At 41.4% G+C, this 26,081-nt stretch overlaps 1 protein-coding gene across 5 annotated transcripts in view; it reads left to right on the top strand.

Moving 5' to 3' along the window:
* PDE4DIP (phosphodiesterase 4D interacting protein) overlaps positions 1-26,081 on the top strand; it is a 243,942-nt gene that overhangs the window by 16,831 nt on the left and 201,030 nt on the right. The window contains exon 1 of one of the 5 annotated variants that reach the window (XM_061121018.1): positions 776-837. The exons of 3 other annotated variants lie outside the window; for them this stretch is intronic. In XM_061121018.1, coding sequence (XP_060977001.1) covers positions 785-837 — 53 coding nt within the window. In that variant the 5' untranslated portion in view covers positions 776-784. Of the gene's footprint in view, positions 1-775; positions 838-19,853; positions 19,889-26,081 lie in introns of those variants that run through there. One more of the 5 variants, XM_061121019.1, reaches the window with a different exon arrangement.

Here is a 26,081-nt window from a genome sequence, read left to right as displayed (position 1 = left end):
TCTGTTACCTGAACTCCTGGAAATTTAGAGGAACATCAAGGTATATACCTTCCCTTCCTTCCTTCTGGAATGAGACTGTTACAAATGAAGCACAAAAACATCAAGGAGAAGTGTCGCCAGAGCTGAGGCTGAAGACTATGCCAAGCTACGTATGTCATTTTAAAGATTTTTGGCTGTATCCTCAGAACAAGAAAAACCTCAGACTTGGCTCACTCAGTCAGCTGTCCCAGCACCCCTGGAAGATACTGCCGGCAGTGACTGGCTCTGTCTCTGCCTTCCCTAGAAGAAAACCAGACACAGAGTCTGGCCCTAGGTGAAGGGACTGTTGAGAACCTGACAAAGAGTTCACTTCTCCAGGCTAAGTTTCAGAGCGAGGCAAGCACATGCCTGGTGCCTACAGAAAGCCTAGAAGGAAACATCAATTTTGAAGCAGGTCAGGTGTAATATCACACACAGGGGAATGTTGGTGACTGTGAATGCCTGGACCGTTTATGTCCCAGCTAATGGCCCACAAGGTATTAATACATTGTAAGGCTGATTCTGTAAGATAGGTTCTGCCAGCAGGGGGCACCTGTAGGTGATTTGCACTGTTCTTCCATCAGGTCTGGTACTCGTGGGTGAGCAGCTCTTGCCAAAGGAGTTGCTGAATCACTAAGTTGTGTCTGAGCCTTTGTAATCGAATGGAATGCAGAACGCTGGTCTTCCGTGTCCTTCACTATCTTCCAGAGTTTGATGAAGTGTCCTAAGCAGCTGGAATTCACTATAGCCTTTCTGAGGATGTCACATGGCTACTTTGATTTCCAGAGCCAACAGCACTTCATGTGACAGGAAGACAAGGTGAGGCAGGTTTGGCTTTTGAGTTGAGTGGACAGGTACCTCGAACTGAGACCTGGGGCTCAGGGTTTTCTAAAAGCATAGTTTCTTGAAAATTCTATTCTGGTTACATTAGCAGCAACTCATGAGGCAAACTGTTTGGTTTTTTTTCCCCCTGTTCCAACATCTCCCTTTCTCATCTGTTCTACCATTTCCCTGATGCCCTATAAAACCCAGAAACGTTCTGTTGAGCCTTGAAACTATTTGGCAAGGTGGTTGCAAGAGCTGGCCTTGGCTCATATAATTGCTTTTGCCTTGTGGTGTCTTAGAGGTCCCACCTGATGTCTGGCAGTTCATTAATACACAAAGAGATACTGCCAACAGGGTCAGCAGAACACAGCACTAGAGAGTATAAGTTTAGCTGTTGTCACACCATCTGGGATGAACCACAGGGAAGCAAGTGAAGCACTCACTCCCAGGATCATGCAAATGAGGGAGTTGATCCTGTCTTTATTTAAGATTTTGACATCTTATTCATTATGGATTTTTTGTGATAATTTTATTTTTTAAAATATTGTCCTTAAATATTGCATTTGTCCTGATTGCTGAGCTCTGGTCATCTTCTAAAATTTGCACCACAGGTGAGTACCCCTCCCCTCACCTTAAGTCCAGCCCTGAACACCTTCACAGTTTTATTTATTTATTTATTTTTTACCTTCACAGTTTAAAATCAAAAGCTTGAACCAGTTAATCAGTCCATCAGCACCAGGACCTTCTGGCCTTGATATTTCCCTTCCCCTAAGTCTTGAGAATACAATAAAGCCAACAAATAGAGGATACAATAATTATTTTCTTTGTATCACAACTTTTGATTTAGAGTCAGCTAGCAATTTAGGTCACTGGTTCATTTGCAGCTAGAAGGACTTTGTGTGATCTTTGCTTCCCTAGGGGCTCAGATAGTAAAGAATATGCCTGCAACATAGGAGACCCAGGTTCAGTCCCTGGGTTGGGAAGATCCTCTGGTGAAAAGAATGGCTTCCTTCTCCAGTATTCTTGCCTGGAGAATTGCATGGACAGGAGTGTGCTACAGTCCATGGGGTCACAAAGACTCGGACAGAACTGAGTGACTAACACACAGTATTTCTATACCTATGGGTATATCATAGACCTAGCCTAAAAAATGGGAAATACTTTTGTTATTTAAAGATTATTTTCATTGAAAGGAATAATAGCAGTTAGTATTGCGTGTGCTTCTTGTTTTACTAAACTGATATGGTCTAGAATGCAATTAACTTTTAAAAAAATGTTGTAATGGAATACAGCCATTTAACAAACGATGTTGTGATAGTTTCAGGTGCAGAGCAAAGGGACTCAGCTATACATATACGCGTATCCATTCCCCCTCAAACTCCCCCCCCATCCAGGCTGCCACATAACATTAAGCAGAGTTCCATGTGTTGTACCGTAGGTCCTTGTTGGTCCTCCATTTTAAACATAGCAGTGTGTGCGTGTCCATTCCAAACTCCCAAACTATCTCTTTCCCCAGTCCTCACACCCCCAACCCATCTGTTTCTGTTTTGTAAGTAAGTTCATTTGTATTATTTCTTTTTAGAGTCCATATATGAGAGATGTCATACAATATTTCTTCTTCTCTCCGACATACTTCACTCAGTATGACACTGTCTAGGTCCATTCGTGTTGCAGAGAATGGTTTTATTTCATTCTTTCTAGTGACTGAATAATATTCCACTGTATATATGTACCACATCTTCTTTATCCATTCCTGTCAATGGACATTTAGGTTGCTTCTCGGTTATTGTAAACAATGCTGCAATGAACATTGGGGTGCATGGATCCTTTCAGATCATGCTTTTCTTTGGATATATGCACAGGAATGGGAGTGCACGGTCATATGGTAGCTCTATTTTTAGTTTTTTAAGAAACCAGCATACTGTTCTCCATAGTGGCCATACCAATTTACATTCCCACCAACAGTGTAGGAGGGTTCCCTTCTCTCCACACTCTCTCCAGCATTTATTATTTGTGAATTTTTTGGATGATAGCCATTTGGCAGGTGTGATATATCATTGTAGTTTTGATTTATTTTTCTCTAATAATTTGTGGTGTTGGGCATCTTTTCACGTGCCTAGTGGCCATCTGTGTCTTCTTTGGAGAAATGTCTATTTTGATCTTCTGCCCATTTTTTGATTGGGTTGTTTGTTTTGAGGCTGTTAAGTGTCATGAGCTGTTTGTAAATTGTGGAGACTAATCCCTTGTTGGTCACATCATTTGCAAATGTTTTCTCCCAGTCTGTGGGTTGTCTTTTCATTTTTTTTTTTTTATTAGTTGGAGGCTAATTACTTCACAACATTTCAGTTTATTGTTTCCTTTGCTGTGCAAAAGCTTATGGGTTTAAGTGGGTCCCACTTGTTTAGTTTTGCTTTTATTTCCTAGAATGGGATTAACTTTTATAGCCACTGTACTCATTTGAACTTTGTAAGGAGGAAGGACTGTGGAGCTATGCTCATTTTTTGTCTAGGATTGCCAGATGTTTGATGTTGAGCTCCACAGCTCAGTATGTTGGCTTCTTATATGCTAAGGTGAAAATTAAAAGTGCATACACAAATGAGGGATTTTTCTCATTCAAATTTTTTTCTTGATTGTGTGAGGCTTTCTGAGGCTTTATCTCAATATTTCTGAACTATTGCCAGCTGGAAGAAAGGACAGACAGCTGGTCTAAACTGCTAAGAAATTGACTTACTGTGGTTCTAAGTGTAGAAGAGGGAATTTGTCTTTGTTGTATATTTTGCCTTTGTCCTGGGAGTGATGTTTTGATGAGTCCTCTTGGTTGTGCAAATTTGAACCAAATAGCTATCAGGGAGAGCTCCTGATTTTAATTAAATAACTCAAGGCAAATATGTCAATCAGAATTCTGTTTAATAGTGAGGAAAATTGACCTGGGAGAGGTGGAATATTCTTTTACATAATATCAGCAATAATAAGTTTAGTTATTCTTAGGATATACATGACTTCCCAGGTGGCTCAGTGGCAAAAGAATCCGCCTGCCAAGCAGGAGACACAGGTTCAATGCCTGTGTCAAGAAGATCCCCTGGAAATGGAAATGGAAACCCACTCCAGTATTCTTGCCTGGGAAATCCCATGGACAGAGGGGCCTGGTGGGCTACAGTCCATGGGGTCACAGAGGTGGAACAGGACTGAGCAACTAAACAGCAGCAACAAGAGATACACACTGAAATATTTAGGGGTGAAAAGTCTGCATTTTTCATATGTCTCATCAGTAACTATGTTGCAGGGGGAGAGAGAGAAACAAATATGGTAAAATGTTAACAATTGGTGACTCCAGTGAAGGATTTGTATCACTTCATTGTACTGTTTTTGCAACTTTGCCATATGTTTAAACTTTTAAAAATTTTTCTCAAAATGAAAAGTTTTAAAAACTGATTCATGTAGATAAATATTTATACACATATATGAAAATGTATATATACATATATATGACACATAACAGGGCTTCCTGGGGGGTTCAGACACTAAAGAATCTGTCCCCTGGAGAAGGGAATGGCTACCCACTCCAGTATTCTTGCTTGGAGAATTCCATGGATAGAGGAGCCTGGTAGGCTATAGGGTTGAAAAGAGTTGGACATGACTGAAATGCCACATGTTTAAAATTTTTTTTAATTTTTTCAAAATAGAAAGTTTTAAAAGCTGATTAATGTTGTAGATAAATATGTATACACATATATGAAAATATACATGTGTGTGTGTGAAACATAACATATATGTTTGTTATGTATGTTATGGGATTGTTAGTGTCTGCCAGAATTTTAAAGCCAGAGAAATCCACCTTGGTCAGTTGGGGGACAGGCTAGCAGATGGCATGATACAAGAAACAAAGACAGGGACCATAGCTGTTTGGCTGCCTTGTCCTTAGCAATATGCTTTCTAATTCAGAATCCAATCTGAGCTCTAAAGCAGAATCATCACTGCCTTCAGTTATAACCTCCATGGATTTTTTAAGCAGCCTAGGTTGCCTGATACATGCTCCTTGGCCTTGGACTGGAGTCACTTGTCCCATCCTGGTAAATACTCAGGTTTTAGTGATGGTGCAGTTGTCATGAATGCCTTGAAAACTATTTGTTTAATTTATTCCTGTATTGTTTCTGGTTCCAGAAATTTATTAACTCTCACATCAGTCCCTTCCATTTTTAAGGCCCAATATCTACGTTCAAAGCAAAGCAAAGTATCCAGTTAATTCGGACAAGTCTTTCTTCAGTGTTCCAACCCCCCTTTTCCTAGAAATTTATGTACCACATATCTTGCATAATTCCCCCTCCTCCAACATTGGATACACATAAATAGTGGGTATTGAAAGGGTAAGGGGGATTGTATAATTAAATTACCACCAGCTGTCTGAAGGCTTGGTCATACTTTCTTTCCTTGAGGTTTTTGTTACAGCTGACAGACAAGGCTAACTAGTGAAGTGTGAATAAACACACACACACCCATGGAGTCCTCAAGACAAGGGAAGAAGGTTTGAGATAAAGGGAGGAATGTAAGACAGAGGAAATAACCACTTTTGCCCTAGAACTCCAACCAGGAAGTAAGGGAATCGGGCCTTTCAACTTCCTTGCCAGTGTCTTGGTCTCATATGATCAATCAGAGAGCTGAGAAGTGGAAAATGTGGGTCACTGGCCTAGCCCTAGAGACCAGTTTGGAGTAAGAACTGAAACTAAAATTCACAACTTCTATACAGGGTTGGAATCCTGCCTGGTATGCAAACATTAATAAAAGAATAGCTATGATTTATTGAATGCTTAAAATGTGCTGTACAATGAATTATACACTTTTCATGTGTTATTTCATTTTGTTCTCACCATTACCCTACTAGGTAGTCATATTATCATTAACCTTAGTCTACAAATGAGGAAATTAAAGCACACAGTTTAAGTAACTTGTCAGCATCACAAAGCTGGAAATTGATGGGGCTGATCAGAACCCAAGTCTGCCTTAGCCAGTGATGTCAGCACCACTGCACAGCTCTTCCAAATGCGTGGGACCCTAGGCAATCATTCTTGAGCTTCTGTTATGGCTCAGATGGTAAAGAATCCGCCTGCAATGTGGGAGACCTGGGTTCGATCCCTGAGTTGGGAAGATCCCCTGGAGAAGGGAAAGGCCCATTCCAGTATTCTGGCCTGGAGAATTCCATGGACTGTATAAAGAGTCAGACACAACTGAGCGACTTTCACTTTCACTAGGCAGTCATTCAGAGGAGACTCGGGACGTTTCTCCTTCTACCAGTCAAACTTTAGACTTTTTAAGTAAAAGTACTGCCTTTTGTAATCCTAGTATATGACAAAGCTTTTTATTACTAGCATCCTTCAGGACCCTACTCAGGCACTACGTTTTTCATGAAACTGTCTAATCAGATTTAATTAATCAGTCACCCATTTGTGTTCCTCTTTGTCCCTTTATCATAGCACTTACACAATTTGATTTATATTGTGATATGATGAGTGCCTGCCTCACTTTCCACACTAGATTTTTTAAATTAATTTTTATTGGACTATAGTTACTTTACAATGTTGTGTTGGTTTATACTGTAAGCAAAGTGCATGGGCTATGTGTGTGTACATATATCCCCTCCCTTTTAGGCTTCCTTCCTATTCAGGTCACCACAGTGCATTTAGTAGAGTTCCCTGTACTTTACAGTATGTTTGCATTGGTAATCTATTTTATACATATGATCAACAATGTATATGTGTCAACCCGTCTCCCAGTTCCTCCCACCACCACCCCCCGCTTCCCCCCTTGCTATCTATACATTTGTTCTCTACATCTGTGTCTCTATTTTTGCTTTGCAAGTAGGGTCATCTATAACAATGGCTCAGTGGGTAAAGAATCTGCCTCTAATGCAGGAGATCAGGGTTCGATCTCTGGGTTGGGAAGATCCCTTGGAGTAGGAAATGGCAACTCACTCCAGTATTCTTGCCTGGAAAAGTCCATGAACAGAGGAGCCTGGTGGGTTATAGTCCATGAGGTGGCAAAGAGTCAGACATGACTGAGCACACATTACCATTTTTCTTAATTCCACATATATGCATTAATATATGGTAATTGTTTTTCTCTTTCTGACTTACTTCACTCTGTATGACACTCTTTAGGTCCATCCACATCTCTACAAATAACCCAGTTTGGTCTTTTTTTATGGTTGAGTGATATTCCATTATATAGATGTATCACATCTTCTTTATCCATTCATCTGTTGAGGGACTTTTAGGTTGCTTCCATGTCGTGCTTATTGTAAACAGTGCTGCTATGAACATTGGGATGCACATGTCTTTTTTCCTGGGAATATGCCCAGTAGTCCTACACTAGATTTTAAACATGAAGTACAAAGCCTTGCACATGCTTTTGTAGGCATTGAACTAACGTTGAACTGCATGAACTAAGGCAGCCAAATTGTCCCTGAGTTTTATTAACTAAATACATTTATTTGGTGTCATGAGCTTAGCTGCCTTTGAACTCCCACTTTTTCATTTAGGAAATGAAATATTTTTATTTATTTATTTATTTTTTTGGAAATGAAATATTTTTAAAAAGCCCCTTCCCCATCACAAATTATTTCTACTTATCTCAAGGGGTGTCTCCCAATCTCTCATAAACTGCTCCTGGTTCTGCTCTCTGTTTCTCTGAGGCACAGCTGCCGCTTTGCTTCCTATGTATGGTCCTGGATCACACATCTCCTCCAGCCTCTGCCCCATTCCCGCTACTGGAGGGCAGATCTCTCAATTCATGTACTTGTAACCTTTTCTCTCCAGGTTACTTGCATGGCCCAGGGAACCAGGCACATCCATCCAAGTCTCAATCCTGCCAATTAGCTTCCCCTGTTGCACTAATAATGCAGATAACAGATTTGCATTTATGAACTCTGTTGGACAGTTTTCGCCACATAAAGCTCCAATTTTATTATACCTGGGAACCTGTTTCTCTTACTGGCCCATCATTCAGTTTCTTTAAGGCTTCATTTCTTCACTTATAAAAGAGTGTTGCTTTACTGGGATGTTCTCTTAATACTGCTTGGTTTCTTTTCCTTGCACTTGTCACCATCTGGCATGTTGTAGTTATTTCTTTGTTTATTTCTTTGCCTATCCCAGTAGACTGTAAACTCCATGAAAACAGGGTCTTCGCTGGTTATTTTTTTTAACTTCTCTGTCTCTAATATGTATTAATATAATAATTTTGCCTGACACGTAACAGTCCTCAGTAAGTATTTTTGAATGAATGAATGAGATAATGTACCAGAATTACTGTGTACATTTTAAGGCATTCTTCCAGTTGTCTATTTCTGCATAATGATGTACTTCAAAACAGTGGCTCAACACTATTTTATTATATCTTGTCATTTTGTGGGTCAGGAATTTGGACAGGTCTCAGGTGAGCAATTTGTCTGCGTCGTGTGGCATTCACTGGGGTTCTCACTAGTATTCAGCTGAAGGCTGCTCTGGAGTTACCAAAGCAACTACACTCACATCTGGCATAGAATCCACATGAGACCTAGTGCCTGCATGCAGACTGCTGGGTAGTATTTCACAAGAAGTCTCAGGGCCTGTCCTCAGTGTCTCTCCAGAAAAGTAATCACACTTCTTTCATGGCAACTCAGAATATCAAGGGCTTCCCAGGTGGCGCTAGGTGTAAGGGACCCACCTGCCAATGCAGGAGATGTAAGAGAGCAAGATTTGATCCCTGGATTGGGAAGATCCCCTGGAGAAGGAAACGGCAACCCACTCCAGTATTCTTGCCTGGAGTATCCCGTGGACCGAGGGACCTAGTGGTCCACAGGGTTGAAAAGAGTCGGACACGACTGAAGTGACTTAGCACACAGGTAGAAGCTGATGCAACCTCAGCATTTATGACCTCACACCACATTCTATGGGTCAAGAAAGTCACTAAACTCAATCCAGATTCAAAGGTAGGAGAATTAGACCCCATCTCTCAAAGGAAGTAGTGAAGAATTTTCAACCATCTTTAATTGACCACATTCTTCCACCTTTTGACCATAAGGATTGCTACACGCATTGCTCACTTCATCCCAAAGTCCCCACAAGTTTCATAACTTTTCCGGTGTTGATTTGGAAGTCCAGAGTCTCTCCATCTAAGTCAAGTTCAGGTGAAGAAGAGGCTTGTGGGTTACAGCTCCTTGAGTCTGGTTCCTCTTGATCTGAAGATTTCTTGGTGTCCTCTGAGCTTTTGGTTCTGCTCTTTGAGTCATTCTTCCTTTTTCATAAGAAACAGTCCTTTTTTTTTTGCAGTTGAGTACTTTTTTCTTATTTTTTAAAAACTTTTTATTTTGTATTGGAGTACAGTTGATTAACAGTGTTGCATTAGTTTTAGGTGTTCTACGAAGTGATTCAGTTATATGTATTCTTGTATCTATTTTCAAATTCTTTTCCCATTTTTATAAAAACGCTCTAGAAAGTAAACATAGAGGGAACAAGCTGCTGCTGTTGCTCAGTCACTTCAGTCATGTCCGACTCGGTGTGACCCCATAGATGGCAGCCCACCAGGCTCCTCTGTCCCTGGGATTCTCCAGGCAAGAACACTGGAGTGGGTTGCCATTTTCTTCTCCAATGCATGCATGCATGCTAAGTCACTTCAGTCGTGTCCGTCTCTGTGCGACCCTATGGACAGCAGTCCTCCAGGCTCCTCTGTCCACAGGATTCTCCAGGCAAGAATACTAGAGTGGGTTGCCATTTCCTTCTCCCTAGAGGGAACATACCTCAACATAATAAAGGCCATATATGACAAACTTAGAGTTAACATCATACTCAGTGGTGAAAAACTAAAAGCATTTCCTCTTAAGATCAGGAACAAGACAAGGATGTCCACTCTGGCCCATTTTATGCAGTTGGGTATCTTAGCCTGTTTCCTCTCAGCAGCCAGTTGAAGGTCCAGAGGTATCTTTTCCTGCTGTATTGTCTTAATCCCTTTCAGTACATGCTGGTACAATTGGCTTAAAAACTTTGAGGTCATCTTTTGTATTAATTTAAAATTAACTCTTCTAGACAAAAGACATACTGCTTTTTATTCTGAAACTGTCTTCTCTTCTTTGGGCTGCCTGAGAGGCTGCTATAGGATCAGTATCAGTGACAGTTCAGTCTCTCGGTCGGGTCTGACTCTTTGAGACCACATGGACTGCAGCACGCCAGGCTTCCTTGTCCATCACCAACTCCCAGAGCTTGCTCAAACTCATGTCCTTTGAGTCGGTGATGCCATCCAACTGTCTCATTCTCTGTTGTCCCCTTCTCCTGCCTTCAATCTTCCTCAGCATCAGGGTCTTTTATAATGAGCCACTTCTTCATGTTAGGTGGAATTGGAGTTTCAGCTTCAGCATCAGTCCTTGCAATGAATATTCAGGAATGATTTCCTTTAGGATGACTGGTATGATCTCCTTGCAGTCCAAGGGACTCTTAGGAGTCCTCTCCAACACCATAGTTCAAAAGCATTAATTCTTCAGCACTCAGCTTTCTTTATGGTCCAACTCTCACATCCATACATGACTACTGGAAAAACCATAGCTTTGACTAGACAGACCTTTGTTGGCAAAGTAATGTCTCTGCTTTTTAATATGCTATCTAGGTTTGTCATAGCTTTTCTTCCAGGGAACAAGCACCTTTTACTTTCATGGCTGCAGTCACCATCTGCAGTGATTTTGGAGCCCAAGAAAATAAAGTCTCTCACTGTTTTCATTATTTCCCCATCTATTTGCCATGAAGTGATGGGACTGGATGCCATGATCATCGTTTTTTGAATGTTGAGTTTTAAACCAGTTTTTTCACTCTCCTCTTTCACTTTTATCAAGAGACTCTTTGGTTCCTTTTCTCTTTCTGCCATAAGGGTGGTGTCATTTGCATATCTGAGATTATTGATATTTCTTCAGCAATCTTGATTCCAGTTTGTGCTTCATCCAGCCTGGCATTTCTCATAATGTACTCTGCATATGTTAAATAAGCAGGGTGACAATATACTGTCTTGACGTACTCCTTTCCCAATTTGGGCATGGTCCATTGTTCCATGTCTGGTTCTAACTGTTGCTTTTTGACCTGCATACAAATTTCTCAGGAGGCAAGTAAGGTGGTCTGGCATTTCCATCTCTTGAAGAATTTTCCACAGCTTGCTGTGATCCAAACAGTCAAAGGTTTTGGCATAGTCAATGAAGCAGAAGTAGATGTTTTTCTGGAATTCTCTTACTTTTTCTGTGATTCAGCAGATATTGGCAATTTGATATCTGGCTCCTCTGCCTTTTCTAAATCTAGCTTGAACATCTGGAGGTTCTCGGTTCACGTACTGCTGAAGCCTTGCTTCAACAAGGAGAATTCTGAGCATTACTGTGCTAGCATATGAGATGGATGCAACTGTGCAGTAGTTTGAACATTCTTTGTCATTGCCTTTCTTTGGGATTGGAATGAAAACTGACTTTTTCCAGTCCTGTGGCCACTGCTGAGTTTTCCAAATCTGCTGGCATATTGAGTGCAGCACTTTCACAGCATCATCTTTTAGGATTTGAAATAGCTCAGCTAGAATTCCCATTACCTCCACTAGTTTTGTTTGCAGTGATGCTTCCTAAGGCCCATTTGACTTCACATTCCAGGTTGTCTGGCTCTAGGTGAGTGATCACACCATTGTGGTTATCTGGGTTACTAAGATATTTTTTGTATAATTCTTCTGTGTATTTTTGCCACTCTTATTAATATCTTCTGCTTCTATGGTTAGTTCCATACCATTTCTGTCCTTTATTGTTCCCATCTTTGCATGAAATGTTCCCTTGGTATCTCTAATTTTCTTGAAGACATCTCTAGTCTTTCCCATTCTATTGTTTTCCTCTATTTCTTTGCATTGATCACTGAAAAAGGCTTTCTTATCTCTCCTTGCTATTCTTTGGAACTCTGCATTCAGATGGGTATATCTTTCCTTTCCTTCTTTGCCTTTCACTTCTCTTCTTTTCTCAGCTACTTGGAACGCCTCCTCAGACAATCATTTTGCCTTTTTGCATTTCTTTTTCTTGGGGATGGTCTTGATCACTGCCTCCTGTACAATATCACTATAGGATAATGTGCTATAGGATAATGGTAATTATCCTATAGGATAATGGGCCCTAAACATTTTAGAAGCTCTTTTGTCTAGTGGAAAGACACATGCTTAAGCTTCATACAGGTCTTTTTGTTTGACTGAAATGGTGTATGAGGCGCTACCTTAAATCTTCTTGAGGTCTTAACCATGTCATATGTCTAATACTTAAATCCTGGATTTGATTTTTTGTTTTTTCTTTTGCCCGGAAACTGCTTCCTATTTTGAAAGCTCTTGCTGTCTGGAGAAAATGAAGATGAAAGCAGTTTGACTTTTGACTAGCAAACCCTGACTATATTTTGTGTAAATTCTGCTTAAAAACTGAATGGTTCTTCTTTTTTTTTTTTTTAAGCCCATCTTTTTCTATCCATATTTTATCATATGTGATTAAAAGCAACCAGTTAGTATCTTTGCAATTCTGCCTAAAAATTTCCTCTGCCAGATCTTCCCATTCATTAGGTAACATTTTCTATTTTCCATATTCCCATGGGTAATGGTGTTGCTAAATTTCTGCCAGTACATAACATAGGTTATTTTGTTTCAATCTCCAATAATATTTTCTTCACTGTCCTTCACAGACTTTTCAGCAGTCTCCTCAGTGTCCTTCCAGCTTCATTAGGAGGTCTTTACAGATTCTGTGGCATCCAAGTCCCAAAGATACTGCCACTGGTTTTAAGTTTTTGTTAGAGCTATGCCCGGAGAAGGAAATGGAAGCCCATTCCAGTGTTCTTGCCTAGAGAATCCCAGGGACAGAGGATCCTGGTGGGCCGCCGTCTATGGGGTCACACAGAGTCGGACATGACTGAAGTGACTTAGCAGCAGCAGCACAGCTACACCCCACTTATAGGGACCAAATATGGTACCACTGTCTAATGCTACTTAGGAAACTACTCCAAAACTTATGGCTCAACAAAAAACACTTCACTATATCTCAGGGTTTTGCGTGTGTGCATGTTGAGTCACTTTGGTTATGTCCAGCTCTGTGACTCTATGGACCATAGCCCTCCAGCTCCTCTGTCCATGAGATTCTCCAGGCAAGAATACTGGAGTGGGTTGCCTTTTCCTACTCCAGGGGATCTTCCTGACCTAGGGATCGAACCCTCTGTCTTATGTCTCTTGCACTGTCAGTTGAGTTCTTTACCACTAGTGCCACCAGGGAAGCCCCATCTCATGCTTCTAGGGATCATTAATTCTAGCATGACTCAGCAGGGTAAATCTGTTCTGTATAACCACAGCTGGAGTTGCTCGATTATGTCCAACTGGTGGCTGAACTGATCTGGAAGGTTCCAGACTGCTTTGCTCACATGCCAGACAGCTTGATGGGAACTTCTAGATGGTGGGCTCAACTAGGCCCCTCTCTCTGTCTCTTTATGTAGTCTCAGGCCTTCTCCACATGGTTTCTCTACCATGGGAGTTTCTTATCTGGCAGCTCAGGGCTTCAGAAGTAAGTGTCTTCAAGAGTCTAGTATGAAGCTGCAAGGCTTTTTTTGAATTAGCCCCGAAGGCCTACAACATCTTTTATATTATATTCTATAGTCAGTTAGGTCTAAGATTAAAAAAAAAAAAGCAAGAGGAATTAGATTCCATCTCTCAATGGGAGAAGAAGGAAATAATTTGTGGTTGTCTTTGTCACAGACACTCTGTCCTTGCCTGCAGAATGATTCCTGTCTGAGAAGGACAGTTTTTAAAAATTAATTTTATTGGAGTATAGTTGCTTTGGAGAAGGAAACAGCAACCCACTCCAGTATTCTTGCCTGGAGAATCCCAGGGACAGAGGAGCCTGGTGGGCTGCCGTCTATGGGGTTGCACAGAGTCGGACACGACTGAAGCGACTTAGCAGCAGCAGCATAGTTGCTTTATAACTATAGTTGTGTTAGTTTCTACTGTACAGCAAGATGAATCAGCCATACATATACATATATCCCCTCCCTTTTGGACATTTTAAATGCAAGGTTAGAGAGGTGGACATGGAGCTGTGAGAGACAAAGGAGACTTCTATTCACTAACTATTGTTTGGTTTTTTTTTTTTAGTTCTACCACTTTATTGCTACCAACCCATCTCCCTCCACCGTCATGCACATATGCTCAGTCATGTAACCCCATGGACTGCAGCCCACCAGGCTCCTCTGTCCATGGACTTTTCCAGGCAAGAATACTGGAGTGGGTTGCCATTTCCTTCTCCATATTCACTAACTATTGACTCAGCTGAGTCAACTGCAGTGGTCAGTGAAGTGACAGGTGTGGCAGATGTATTGTCCTCCTATCTAATAGCTAAGTCTCAGTGAATATTAGGGATCAAAATTAGTGCACATGGTGAGTGGTTAAGCATGATGCTTTGGAGCTAGTTTCAAATCTTAGCTTTATATACTGAGACAATATTTACCTCCCTGTGTCCTACATTACTTACTTACAAAACAAATAACTAGAGCTTACCTCATTATATTATTGTGAGGATGAAAGAAGTCAGTACACATTATACTTTTAGAAGAGAATATGGCAAAAAATATATTAGACATGGTTATTTTATTGCCTTATAGTTCATGAAGCAATCCATCAAGGTGGAGAGACAGAAGGGAAAGGAAATAGAAAAACTAAATAAATAGAAGGTAAACGTACATTGGAGTATTTGGAACTGATTATGAAGACAGGCTCAGTGGGTAAAGAATCCACCTGCATTGCAGAACCCACAGGAGACTTGGGTTAGATCCCTGGGTTGGGAAGATCCCCTGAAGTAGGAAATGGCAACCCAATCCAGTATTCCTGCCTGGAAAATTCCATGGACAGAGTAGCCTGGTAGGTTACAGTCCATGGGGTCGCAAAGAGTTGGACACAGCTGAGTACACACACATGAAGACAGAGACACTTTCCTATTTTTTGTCCCTTATCATCCATTCAAATATTTCCTGAAGCACCATCAATTGACCAGTTCAAAGGCAGTGCATTTAGGAAAGAATAATATAACTGGTTTAATTTGTCAACATTATCTATCCAGATTGAGTTCTAATCTAGAAAATTGAGAGAGATATGCAGGGAGGAAGATGTGTGACTTTCTACCATAATGATCCACGAAATCTATAGTCTTCTCTTTGCCTGTCTTATAATGAATTAAAAAATGAAATGAAATTCTTAAAAAAAGCTCTGTCAGGATAGGCCATGTTATTCTGCAGTAATAAATAACCCCTTGAATGTCCTTGGAGATCTGGTGGTTAAGAATCTTCCTTGCAATACAGGGGATGCAGGTTCCATTCTTCATCAGGGAACTAAATCCCACATTCTGGGGAGCAAATAAGCCCATGCTGCAACTGTGGAAGCCCATGCAACACTAGGGAGCCCACATGCTGCAGCTAAGACCTGGTGCAACCAAATAAATAATTGATTTTAAAAAAATCTCAAAATCTCAGTAACTTAATACAACAAAAGTGTATTTCTTGCTCATTCCACATGTTCAGTTTGGGCCAGCAGGAACACTGGACATCAGAGTCATTCAGAGACCCCAGCTGATAAAAGTTTCATCTTGATGAGTATTGTTCTCCAAAGATCAGTACAACAGTGGAAATTGACAGTAATTGGTAGACTGTATTCTTGTTTCAAAATACTCACCCCTTCTTCACTCTGTGGGCAGAGTGCAATTTCCTGCATCATGACTCTGGACTTGGCCATGTGACTTACACTGAAGATTGAAATATGGCAGAAGGGACAATGTATTTGTTCTGAGCAGAGACTTTAAGAGACATCACAGTCTCTGCCAACTCTCTTATACTCCTGTATGCTACCATTAGAAGAATATTCCCCAGGTAGCCACTGCTTCTTCAGTAGGCATCCTGGAATGAGAGCTACATGGAGCAGAGTTGAATCCATGCCTAACCAACCCATACCTGAACCACAGATCCTTGAGTGAAATTGGATGTTTCTTGTACAGTGCTGAGATTTGGGAGCTCTTTGTTAAGCAGCATTGTTTCAGCAAAAAGATGACTAATACAATGATCAACACAGAAGGATTTCATGACTAGCTACTACAGATAATGGTTTGCAAGTAAACATATGAAATAGGAACTTGCTAGTATTCTAAGAAATATAAGGTAAAATGAGATGATATTAGTTATATACTATATAAATACAGATAGATATCTAAAAGGTCTTATAACTATTAAGTTATTACTTGAAAGTGAAAGTCGCTCAGTCAGATCCAACTCTTTGCGACCCCATGGACTATACAATCCATGGAATTCACCAGGCCAGAATACTGGAGTGGGTAGTCTTTCTCTTCTCCAGGGGATCTTCCCAACCCAGGGGTTGAACACAGGTCTGGAACACAGGTCTCCTGCATTGCAGGTAGATTCTTTACCAGCTGAGCCACAAGGGAAGCCCAATAATACTGGAGTGGGTAGCCTATCCCTTCTGTAGCAGATCTTCCCAACCCAGGAATTGAATCAGGATCTCCTGCGTTGCAGGTAGATTCTTTAACAACTGAGCTATCAGGGAAGCCCGTAGTTATTACTTATCTATTGGATAAGGAAAAAAATTAAAATGATAAATCCTAGTACTCTTTAAACTGTACAATATGATAAAATTAGAAGGTCCTTTTACTATACAATTCCTTTACCTTAAAAAGTTATACTAGGGAAATAATTCAAAAGAATAAAATAATGAAGTAGGAAAAGTTCATTAAGGCATTGTTAATAAGAGTCTAATATTAGAAATAACATAACTATGCAGTAATAGAATATTATTAAGTAAACTAGTTATATTGATATTATATAATCATTAGAATAATAAATATGAATATTCTGTAACAATATGGACAAATATCTACTAAATGAAAAAAGGGGGGACATAAATATAGCTAAGCTGTACATAACTGTAACTATACAAATGGTTATATAATATTGAGTATATGGATAATAATTGTAGGAAATATGGAGAAATTTAAACAGTTGTGCTGAAGGAGTGGATATATGGTTGAATATTTTCTTTTAAAATTTAAGACAATACTCATGACTGATTCATGTTGTAGTATGACAGAAATCAATGTAACATTGTAAAGCAATTATCATTCAATTAAAAATAAAAATGAATAAAATAAAGTGAGAGGAAAAAATAAAATACAAAAATAAAATAAAAAGTTAGTTCTTTTAACAGTAAATTTAATTTTAAAAACAAAAAAGAAATTTCTTTTTTCAACAATGTACTCTTGTATGTTTAGGAGAGAGTCAACATTTGCATTAGATGACATATTTTAAAACATTGGAAAGAAGTTAAACAAACTTTTAACACTGATTATCTCTTGGTATTATAGGTGATTTAATTTCTATATACTTTTCTGTATTTTTAAATTCTTTTACAATGAATGTGTTATGACCTTTGTAAAAATTATTTTAAAAATGACTGAGCATATATATACCTATGACTGATTCATGTTGACACATGGCAGAAATCAACATAATATTGTAAAGCAATTATCCTCCAATTGTGCTGTGTTTAGTCACTCAGTTGTGTCCGACTCTTTGTGACCCCATAGACTGTAGCCCGCCAGGCTCCTCTGTCCATGGGGATTCTCCAGGCAAGGATACTGCCCTCCTCCAGAGGATCTTCCCAACCCAGGGATTGGACCCAGGTCTCCCCCATTGCAGGCAGGTTCTTTACCACCTGAGCCACTGGGGAAGCCCATCCTCTAATTAAAAATAAATAAATTAAAAAAAATAAAAAATTTAAAATGACTGAGCATATTTTCTAGCCTTGTTTCTGTGACACCCACAGTTTATCTAGTTAATGCTATAATTTCTTGAACATAGCACATGTCTGGCTGTAGACACAGTTCCTCTCCAAACTCAGTAGCCCATAATTTGATTTGAGACAAAACTAAATAGAGCACCAACTTTGGTATGGAAGATGGAACTCTAGCTCTCCCTGCCCACATTTTTTTCTTTCTTTCTTCTTTGCCTTCAGAAGCAGCAGGAGATTCTTTTTGAGAGAGGTGACCTGTGAGCCTTGTCTCAGGTCAAGCTGGACCTTAAAACATTTCCTGGAAACATTCTAAGAGCAGGAGCAGCATGGTCTTGGGTATAAGCTATGTTGAGGTTGGTGGGCGGGTCTTTCAGATATTTCTTCTGAACTCTCAGATGTTACTCTGCCCTCCCAACCTTTAGTCTGTACTGATAATTAGGAGAATTAACTGATGAGGTGGGAGGAGGAATGATGGTTTGCCCCAAGAACACAGGCTCCCCAGAGTCTCCCCAATACGCAGTCTCACCAATACCCATGCTTCCTGAGTTAAACTCTTAGGATACCTGAGAGGATTAATTTGTTCTAGAGAAGGCTTGTTGGGTCTTTTCTTCAGCGGACACGTCTCAGGGGCCACACCATATAGAAGACAGCCTGTATCAGAGCCTTAACAGAGACCTTGAGCCTCTTTGGCCTCAAATTTATCATCTGTGAAATGAATATTACTAAGTCAACCTTGCCACATGTGGGCACTATAAAGCTTTCTGCAAATTAAAAAAAGGTCAGTGGTAATGCTAATCACAGTGATTATGTCGCTTAATAAAAAGGTTTTATTTTAGAGCTAAAAAGGAGCTTTGGGGCTGTAAGCACTTTAATTATAGCATGTCTGATATGTCGAAACTCTGTTACATAAATAGATGATACAGGGTCTCAGGCAGCGGGATCTCCAAAGAGCCTTTTCCCATGATTTTAGAACAGCTAGAGGGAAGATTTGGGTTCTGATGGCCACTGTCTTGGGCTTCCCTGGTGGCTCAGATGGCAAGGAATTCACCTGCAATGCGGGAGACCTGGGTTCGATCCGTGGGTTGGGAAGATCCCCTGGAGGAGGGCATGGCAACCCACTCCAGTATTCTTGCCTGGAGAATCCCATGGACAGAGGAGCCTGGCGGGCTGCAGTCCATGGGGTCGCAAAAAGTCAGACACATTTGAGTGACTAAGCACGCATGAACGGCCACTGCCTTGAAGCTTTTCCGGGAAGTTCAGGGACCCACTGCCCTCTTGAAGCTAAGAGCCCAGTAGCCTTTGTGCTTGGGAAATTGAAACCCAGGGAGATAGAATACCATAAAATCAAGATGTCTGAGATGGAGGCAGCTAATGAGGCTGTAAGGTTTTGTAAGAATGCCTCCTTTCCCGAGGAAAGTTTCTGGTCCCCACATTAATGGTAACACTGACATATCAGATCTCTGGGAAAAGAGTATCATGTCCTATAACCCTGTGGGCTGCATTTGCATTCAGATTGCACCTAAAACGTTCCTAGACTCCAGCTCTGGCTGGGGGGTTACCTGTGGGTGGGATGATGCAGGCACCCAAGGGGACTTCCTCTCCAGAGTTTCCCATCAGTTGGTTGTTTTTTCCAGAGCCCCTCGGTGGTTCAGGGGAGGGACAAAGGGCTTGGTGCGGAGTCCTCTAAGCCCTCTGCTCCTCTGCCAGCATCATCCAGGCAGGGAAGACGGAAGGGTGTGTTCAGGCGGCGGCTGTAACCTGGGGCCGAGGCGGCCCCAGCACACTGGCTGCGGGGAGCCCCGCCTCCCCTCGCGGTTGACAGCTCAGCTGGTGTCGGGCAACTCGTGCCAGCCAGTGGTGTCAGCCTGGAGTGTGTGCGCGCAGCGCCGCGCTGCCCCGGACCGCAGCGCCCCAAACAGCTCTGGGCGCCGCTCCTCCTGTCGGCTTCCTACTGAGAACAGTCCCTCCCTTGTGCCCTAGCACGGTTAGCGGGAGGTCTGGCCACGTCAAGCGGGGTTTTCTAAAGAAGCACGGAGCAGAGCTCTCTCTTCGCCGACACAGAAAGAGGGAGCTGGGGAGGACAAGGTTCTTTGCGCTGGAGATTCGAGGGCCAGGCTTCTCATTTTCCCAGGCTGCTTCCACTCCCGGGTGAGGAGCGCCCCGCGAGTAAGGACAGCGCCTGGAAAATGGAGCAGACGTGGGCAAGGTAGGTGAGCTGCGTCTCTGTCGCCGCGCTCCGGCTTCGGTGTCCTTCCACCTCCCCCCACATCCCCCCGCGCTCCGGCCCCATTACCCCTTTGGAGAGGTCGCCCCTCACCACTAGGGGCCTTTGAAAGCTTGTCTTTTCATCGCCTCCTCCTCCCTAATTCCCAGCCCACTTCTTTAATCTCCTGCACATCTGTCCATCTGTTCTCTGGGGTCTGGCTGCTTAAGGAATCTCCCTTCCACTTAGTTTCAGTGTTAAAAATATCCAGTGAGGCTGCTGGAAGTTTTTGTGGAAGGGTTTCTCTGTCTTTTAATTGATCCACAGATCGGAGGGAATTCCCCCAGGTCTGTCTTTAGAGATACCTTTGATTTCAGATACCTTGAAAAATATCAGATTGCTTCTCAGCCTGCCACGTTTTCCTTCTCAACTTCACCCTCCACTAGTCTCACCAGAGCTCATTTCCAGAGTCTCCAGTTGAAGCTGACTCTGTGGGAGGAAAGGAGAAGGAGACCAGGGTGCTGGTCATTGCTTAGGCTTTGTCGAGGTCAGGGTGACCGCTGCTTTTAGGTCAGAATTTGGAGATACACTGTGGAATTGTGTTTCCTCCATGCCCCACTGCTCCCCCCCAATATACTTTCAAATGCAGGTCACTCAAGGATAAGAGATGAGGTCTTGAGACAAAGAGTTCATTTTTGTTTTTCAGTGGAAGAGTGATGGAAAGGCTGTATTCAGAGATGTTTCCATAACAGATAGGTCTTCATCTCCAAGATTTAGCTTTGGAGAATTGGAGTGGAACTCAGATGTGTGTTATTGAGTTCTAACAGAGGGCAAATTGTACTAACACAGAAGGTAAATACGGTGCTTAACAGTACTCGTGAAATAGACCTGGGAGATTTTAGCTGGTTGTTCAACATGTGAGAACTGTATAATGTGAACTTTGAAGAAAGTACACATTGAAGGTGAGAGTGTGTTGATGAGAAGTACACTATCCAGATCTACTTTTTGCTCTTTTCTACTCTTCACAGGCCTCTCCTAGAGGCCAGAGTTCCATTTTGAGCATCACCGGATAACGGGAGTGCAGTCAGAAGTCATCAGGGGGCTGAGAACCACACTTGAGGGGTGGTCAAAGACCTGGGGCTCTTTAGTCTGGGGAAGTAAAGACTTGGGGTGAGAACTTCAGGGGTGCTGGCTATATTTAAAATTTTCAATATACTTTCAAATGGAGCTCATTCAAGGATCAGAGATAAGGTCTTGAGATAAAGACTTCATTTTTGTTTTTCAGTGGAAGGATGGTGGAAAGGCTGTATTGCTCCCTTCAAATATTTGAGGAACAATTGATGGTAGAGGGATTAGGCCAATTTGGAATCTGTTAGAACAGAACAACCATTGGGAGCAAGTTGTGAGGATGCAAGTTATAGCTTGGTGCAAAGGAAAGGTTTTCTAACAAGTGACCTGCCTGGACATAAATAGGTTTCTAACCCTGGAATTATTCAAGCACAGACTTGGTGACCACTTGATGATAATGAGAGTGAATATATCAGGGATTCTTGCTCTGTATCAGTGTTTTTCTCACTTAAAAAATTATTATTTATTAACTTTTTTGAACTTTTGATGTAGCCATTTCAGACAAATTCAGAAATGTCAGAAACATCACAAATCATATGTTTATAGTTAAGTCAATTTAACAAACTGAGTATACCCATGTAACAAGCACTAAGATCAAGAAAGGGAATATAACCAGCACCCCTGAAGCCCTTGTGACCCCCAGGATAACAATTATCCTAACTTTTAACACCACAGATTAAGTTTTGCCTGCTTTTGAACTTCATGTAAGTGAAATTATCCCTGTGTACCCTTTTGTATCTGGCTTCTTTGACTCATTCTTACGTTGTACAGTTCTTCTACATTGTATGTAGTTGCAGTTCATTCACTTTTGCTTCTATGTAGGATTCTATTATGTGTTGATATATCAAATGTGTTTGTCCATTCTGTTATTAATGAGCATTTGGGGCTATTATGAATATAGTGTCCCTACAAAGATTCCTGTATCTGTCTTTTGGTGAACATAAGTACACATTTCTGTTGAGTAAATATATGGAATTTGCTAGGTAATAGGAAATGCATGTTCAGCTTTTGTAGATACTTCTGAACAATTTTCTAAAGTGATTATAAAGAGGATATTCAAAGAGATGAGATCCAGTGTAAAGGAGCTCCACGCCACTAGTCATCAGAGAAATGCAGGTTAGAACCACAGTGCTATACCACGATGTGATATCAGAATGGCTGAAATGAAAGAGACAGGAAACACCAACCGTTGGTGAAGTAGAAGAGTCAATAAATACGTTCGCACTTTTTTTTTCTATCTCTACCCTCAATAAGAAATGTATTTACTGTGCAACCAAATACACACCAATATATAACTGAATCAAATGTTTCATGTAACAATACTTAACCTCACTATGTGTTCTGTACTCTGATCTTTCCCAACCTATTCTTTTACTTTAAAAAAAAATGCTTGTGTGACTCAGTTTATTTCACCACCTAATGGGTCACAGATGGAAAAATCCTGTAATCATATATCGTAACTGATGTCTCAGATACTTCCTAACTGGTAGCTAAGATCAGTTCATAAACATTTTAAATATGAGCCAATACAGGCAAGGCACACTGTGCTGAATGCTGAGAGTAAAACAATGAATGAAAGACGGTTTCTGCCTTTGAGGTTTTGACTCTGTTGTCTATAATTCTAGAAGAGGCTAAGGCAGACATATGCATTGGCTGCTCTTGGAACACAGTGATGGTGGTGGTGGTGGTTTAGTTGCTAAGTCTTGTCCGACTCTTGTGACCCCCATGGACTGTAGCCTGCCAGGCTTCTCTGTCCATGGGATTCTCCAGGTGAGAATACTGGAGTAGGTTGCCATTTCCTCCCCCAGGGGATCTTCCCAAGCCAGGGATCGAACCTGGATCTCCTGTATTGGCAGGTGTATTCTTTACTACCTGAGGGGTACTACTTGGGGGATTCAAAGAATAAAAATTAACTAAAAAGCTGCCATTTATATCAAGCTTGCATGTGTTAGCTTTTGTGTTAATCCCTTTGTGTACTTTATTTCGCCTAATCCCTGTAACGCTGTGAGGTCTGAAGTAAATGTTATTTTTTCTTTATTATTTAAAATTTTGGCTGCATTGGGTCTTTGTTGTGGCACGCTGACCCTCTTGTTGTGGTGTGGGGGCTCCAGAGCATGTGGGCTTAGTTGCCCCATGGGATGTGGGATCTTAGTTCCCCGATCAGAGATTGAACCCCTGTCCCCTGCCACTGGAAGGTGGATTCTTAACCACTGGACCACCAGGGAAGTCCCTTAAACAAATGTTAATATAGTCATTTTTAAGACAAGGAAATTGAACTTTGGATTAAAATCTTGGCCAGGTAACACACACAGCTGAGGAAGAAATATAGCCTGGAACTATCTAATTCCGAAGTCTTTTCTTTTAGTTGCTTCATTTCATTGAGTCTTGTAGGTGACTTGGTTTCTGAGTTGCTTCTGAAAATGCTTACTTACCCTGACTATGATTAAGCTTATGTATAAGTTTAAGACTATGATTCTATTCCCAAATTTCATTCTTGGCATTTCTGGAAATTCCCCTCACAGAGGGATTCTTCACATAAGCCTCCATATTCTTTATCTTGCTCAGTCTACCCATAAAGAACAGGGTGTTGAGTATTTGAGCTCTTAAATATCCCCTACTCCCAGCTCTATGTCATCTGCCCTGTGCAAGTCAGTGGGAGTGCTTTTTCCCCCAGGAGTGTTGCCTGACTGCTGCCAGACTCTTTGGTTAAATCATTAGGAGAGAGCATGTTTGGTTCTGGAACAGCAAATTTCCAGTGAATACACTGGCTTTACAAAGCACTGGTTTGGGTCTTCCCTGGTGGTCCAGTGGATAAGACTCCATGTCTCCACTCAAGCGGGTGTGGGTTTAATTGCTTGGTCAGGGAAGATCCCCCAGACTGTGGCCAAAAACAAAAAAAATTGGTTTGGTCCCTAACCAAATTAATACCCATGAATCAGGAAAGAGTTGTCAGAGCCATACACTCATGGGGATGATGAGGAGGTGATGATGAAGGTAGTTTTGCTCACTTCATTAGTCTAGAATCCATCAGGCAAACCGCTTCTGCTGCTATAAATGTGTGTGCATGCTGTCATTCAGTCGTGTCTGACTCTTTTCAACCCTATGAACTGTAGCCCACCAGGCTCTTCTGTCCATGACATTCTCTGGGCAAGAATACTGGAGTAGGTTGCCATTTCCTCCTCCAGGGGATCTTCCCATCAGGGATCCCATCCAGGGACCAAACCCTAACCCAGGGATCGAGCCCACGTTTCCTGCTTGACAGGAGGATTCTTTACTATTTGAACCACCTGGGAAGCCTCTCTAAATGTTTAGCATTCACCTGTCTGGACTAGCAGGCTTCCAGGGTAGCTCAGCGGTTAAGAATCTGCCCGCCATACAGGTGATGTGTGTTTGATCCCTGAGTTGGGAAGATCTCCTGGAGGAGGAAATGGCAACCCACTCTGGTATTCTTGCCTGGGAAATCTCAGGGACAGAGGAGCCTGGTGGGCTACAGTCCATGGGGTCACAAAAGAGTAGGGCACGACTTGGCAACTAAACAACAACAGTCTGGACTAGCATCTCCCTGGAGCAGTGGAGTATGAATCCCTGTTTATAGTAGTTTCCTTTTGCTGCTGTGACAAATTACCGCAAATTTAGTGACTTAGAACAGCACCAGTTTATTATTTTGTAGTTCTGGTGGTCAGAAGTCTGAAAATTGGTCTTCTGGGCTAAAAATCAAGGGGTCAGCAGGTCTGTGTTTCTCCTTGAGGCTCTCGGGAAGAATCCATTCCTTGCCTTTCTCCAGCCTAAAGAGACTGTCATATGGCTTGGTTCATGCTCCCTTCCCAGCAATGGCATCACTCCAGTCTGTTTCTTCATCCCACCTCCTCTCATTCTGACTCTCCTATACATCTCTCACAAGGCCCCTTGTGATTACATTAGATGCAGTGGGGGTACTCTGGGATAGCCTTATCATCTCAAAATCTTTAATCACATCTGAAAGTGCCATTTGCCACGAAAGTGGCATATTCACAGGTTCCAGAGATTAGGAATGTGGACTTACTTGGAGAGTCATTATTCGGCCTACCACCCTGTTAAATGCTGGAAAGAGCATTACAAATTTTCCTTCCCCTTTACATGGAAATGTTCTTGTTTCTAGCATATGGGAAAGCTAAATAGAAGTAAGGCAAATCATATATGAACCTTATACAACTTCCCTGAACAAATAACTCAAGAAAAAGAGAACTTGAACTATTTAGGGGCCACCTTTAAGATTTCCCAGGTGGCACTAGTGGTAAAGAACCCACCTGCCAATGCAGGAGATGTAAGAGATGCAGGTTCCATCTCTGGGTCAGGAAGATCCCCTGGAGGAGGACATGGCAATCCACTCCAATATTCTTGTCTGGAGAATCCCATGGATAGAGGAGCCTGGCGAGCTCCATGGGGTCGCAAAGAGTCGGACACAACCCAGTGACTTTCTCTTCACTTAAGATTGAAGGTTAGGAAAGGAAATTAGCAAAGTAATTCATCTGTTTTGGTTTGTTTTCTATTACCCTGTAATTTAATTTAATAAAATACAAACATTAATTGTTTTTGCCCATTGTTGCTGTGAACATTTAAAGAAGGGAAGAAATTCAGTAGTAATTCAGTCTAAAAATTTTTTAATTTTTCATTTTACTTTTCCCCTCCCACACGATTAAAGTGTAGCCTCTAAGTAAGATAACATGGCCATTTATTATAGTTATAGTGCATTTAAAAGCTACCCATTGAAAGTTTATTTGCAATTATTCTGCTCAGTATTTACTATCAGCCTAAAGGAAACAGGGACATTTATTTATCTTGAATTTGTGGTGAGTTAACAGAGAGTCCTATTTGCTAATGCAGTTACAACCAGAGATGGCATTCACCCCATTTTATAGATGTGGCAGCTGAAGCCAGAGAAGTTAAGTAAGCCCTGGAGCATGAAGATCTGGTTGGTTCTGGTATCTTTGCTTGTAGTGGTGCTGCCGCTTTGCATGTGACACTTTTTATTAGGAAAATACTCCTTTTCATAATTCTATAATTGAAACATGTTTGGATGTTGGATTAC

The sequence above is a fragment of the Dama dama genome, chromosome 20 (genome assembly GCF_033118175.1).
Source record: "Dama dama isolate Ldn47 chromosome 20, ASM3311817v1, whole genome shotgun sequence".
Taxonomy (NCBI): domain Eukaryota; kingdom Metazoa; phylum Chordata; class Mammalia; order Artiodactyla; family Cervidae; genus Dama; species Dama dama.
The sequence above is the reverse complement of the archived record's forward strand: the minus strand, read 5'-3'. Positions and strand labels throughout refer to the sequence as shown.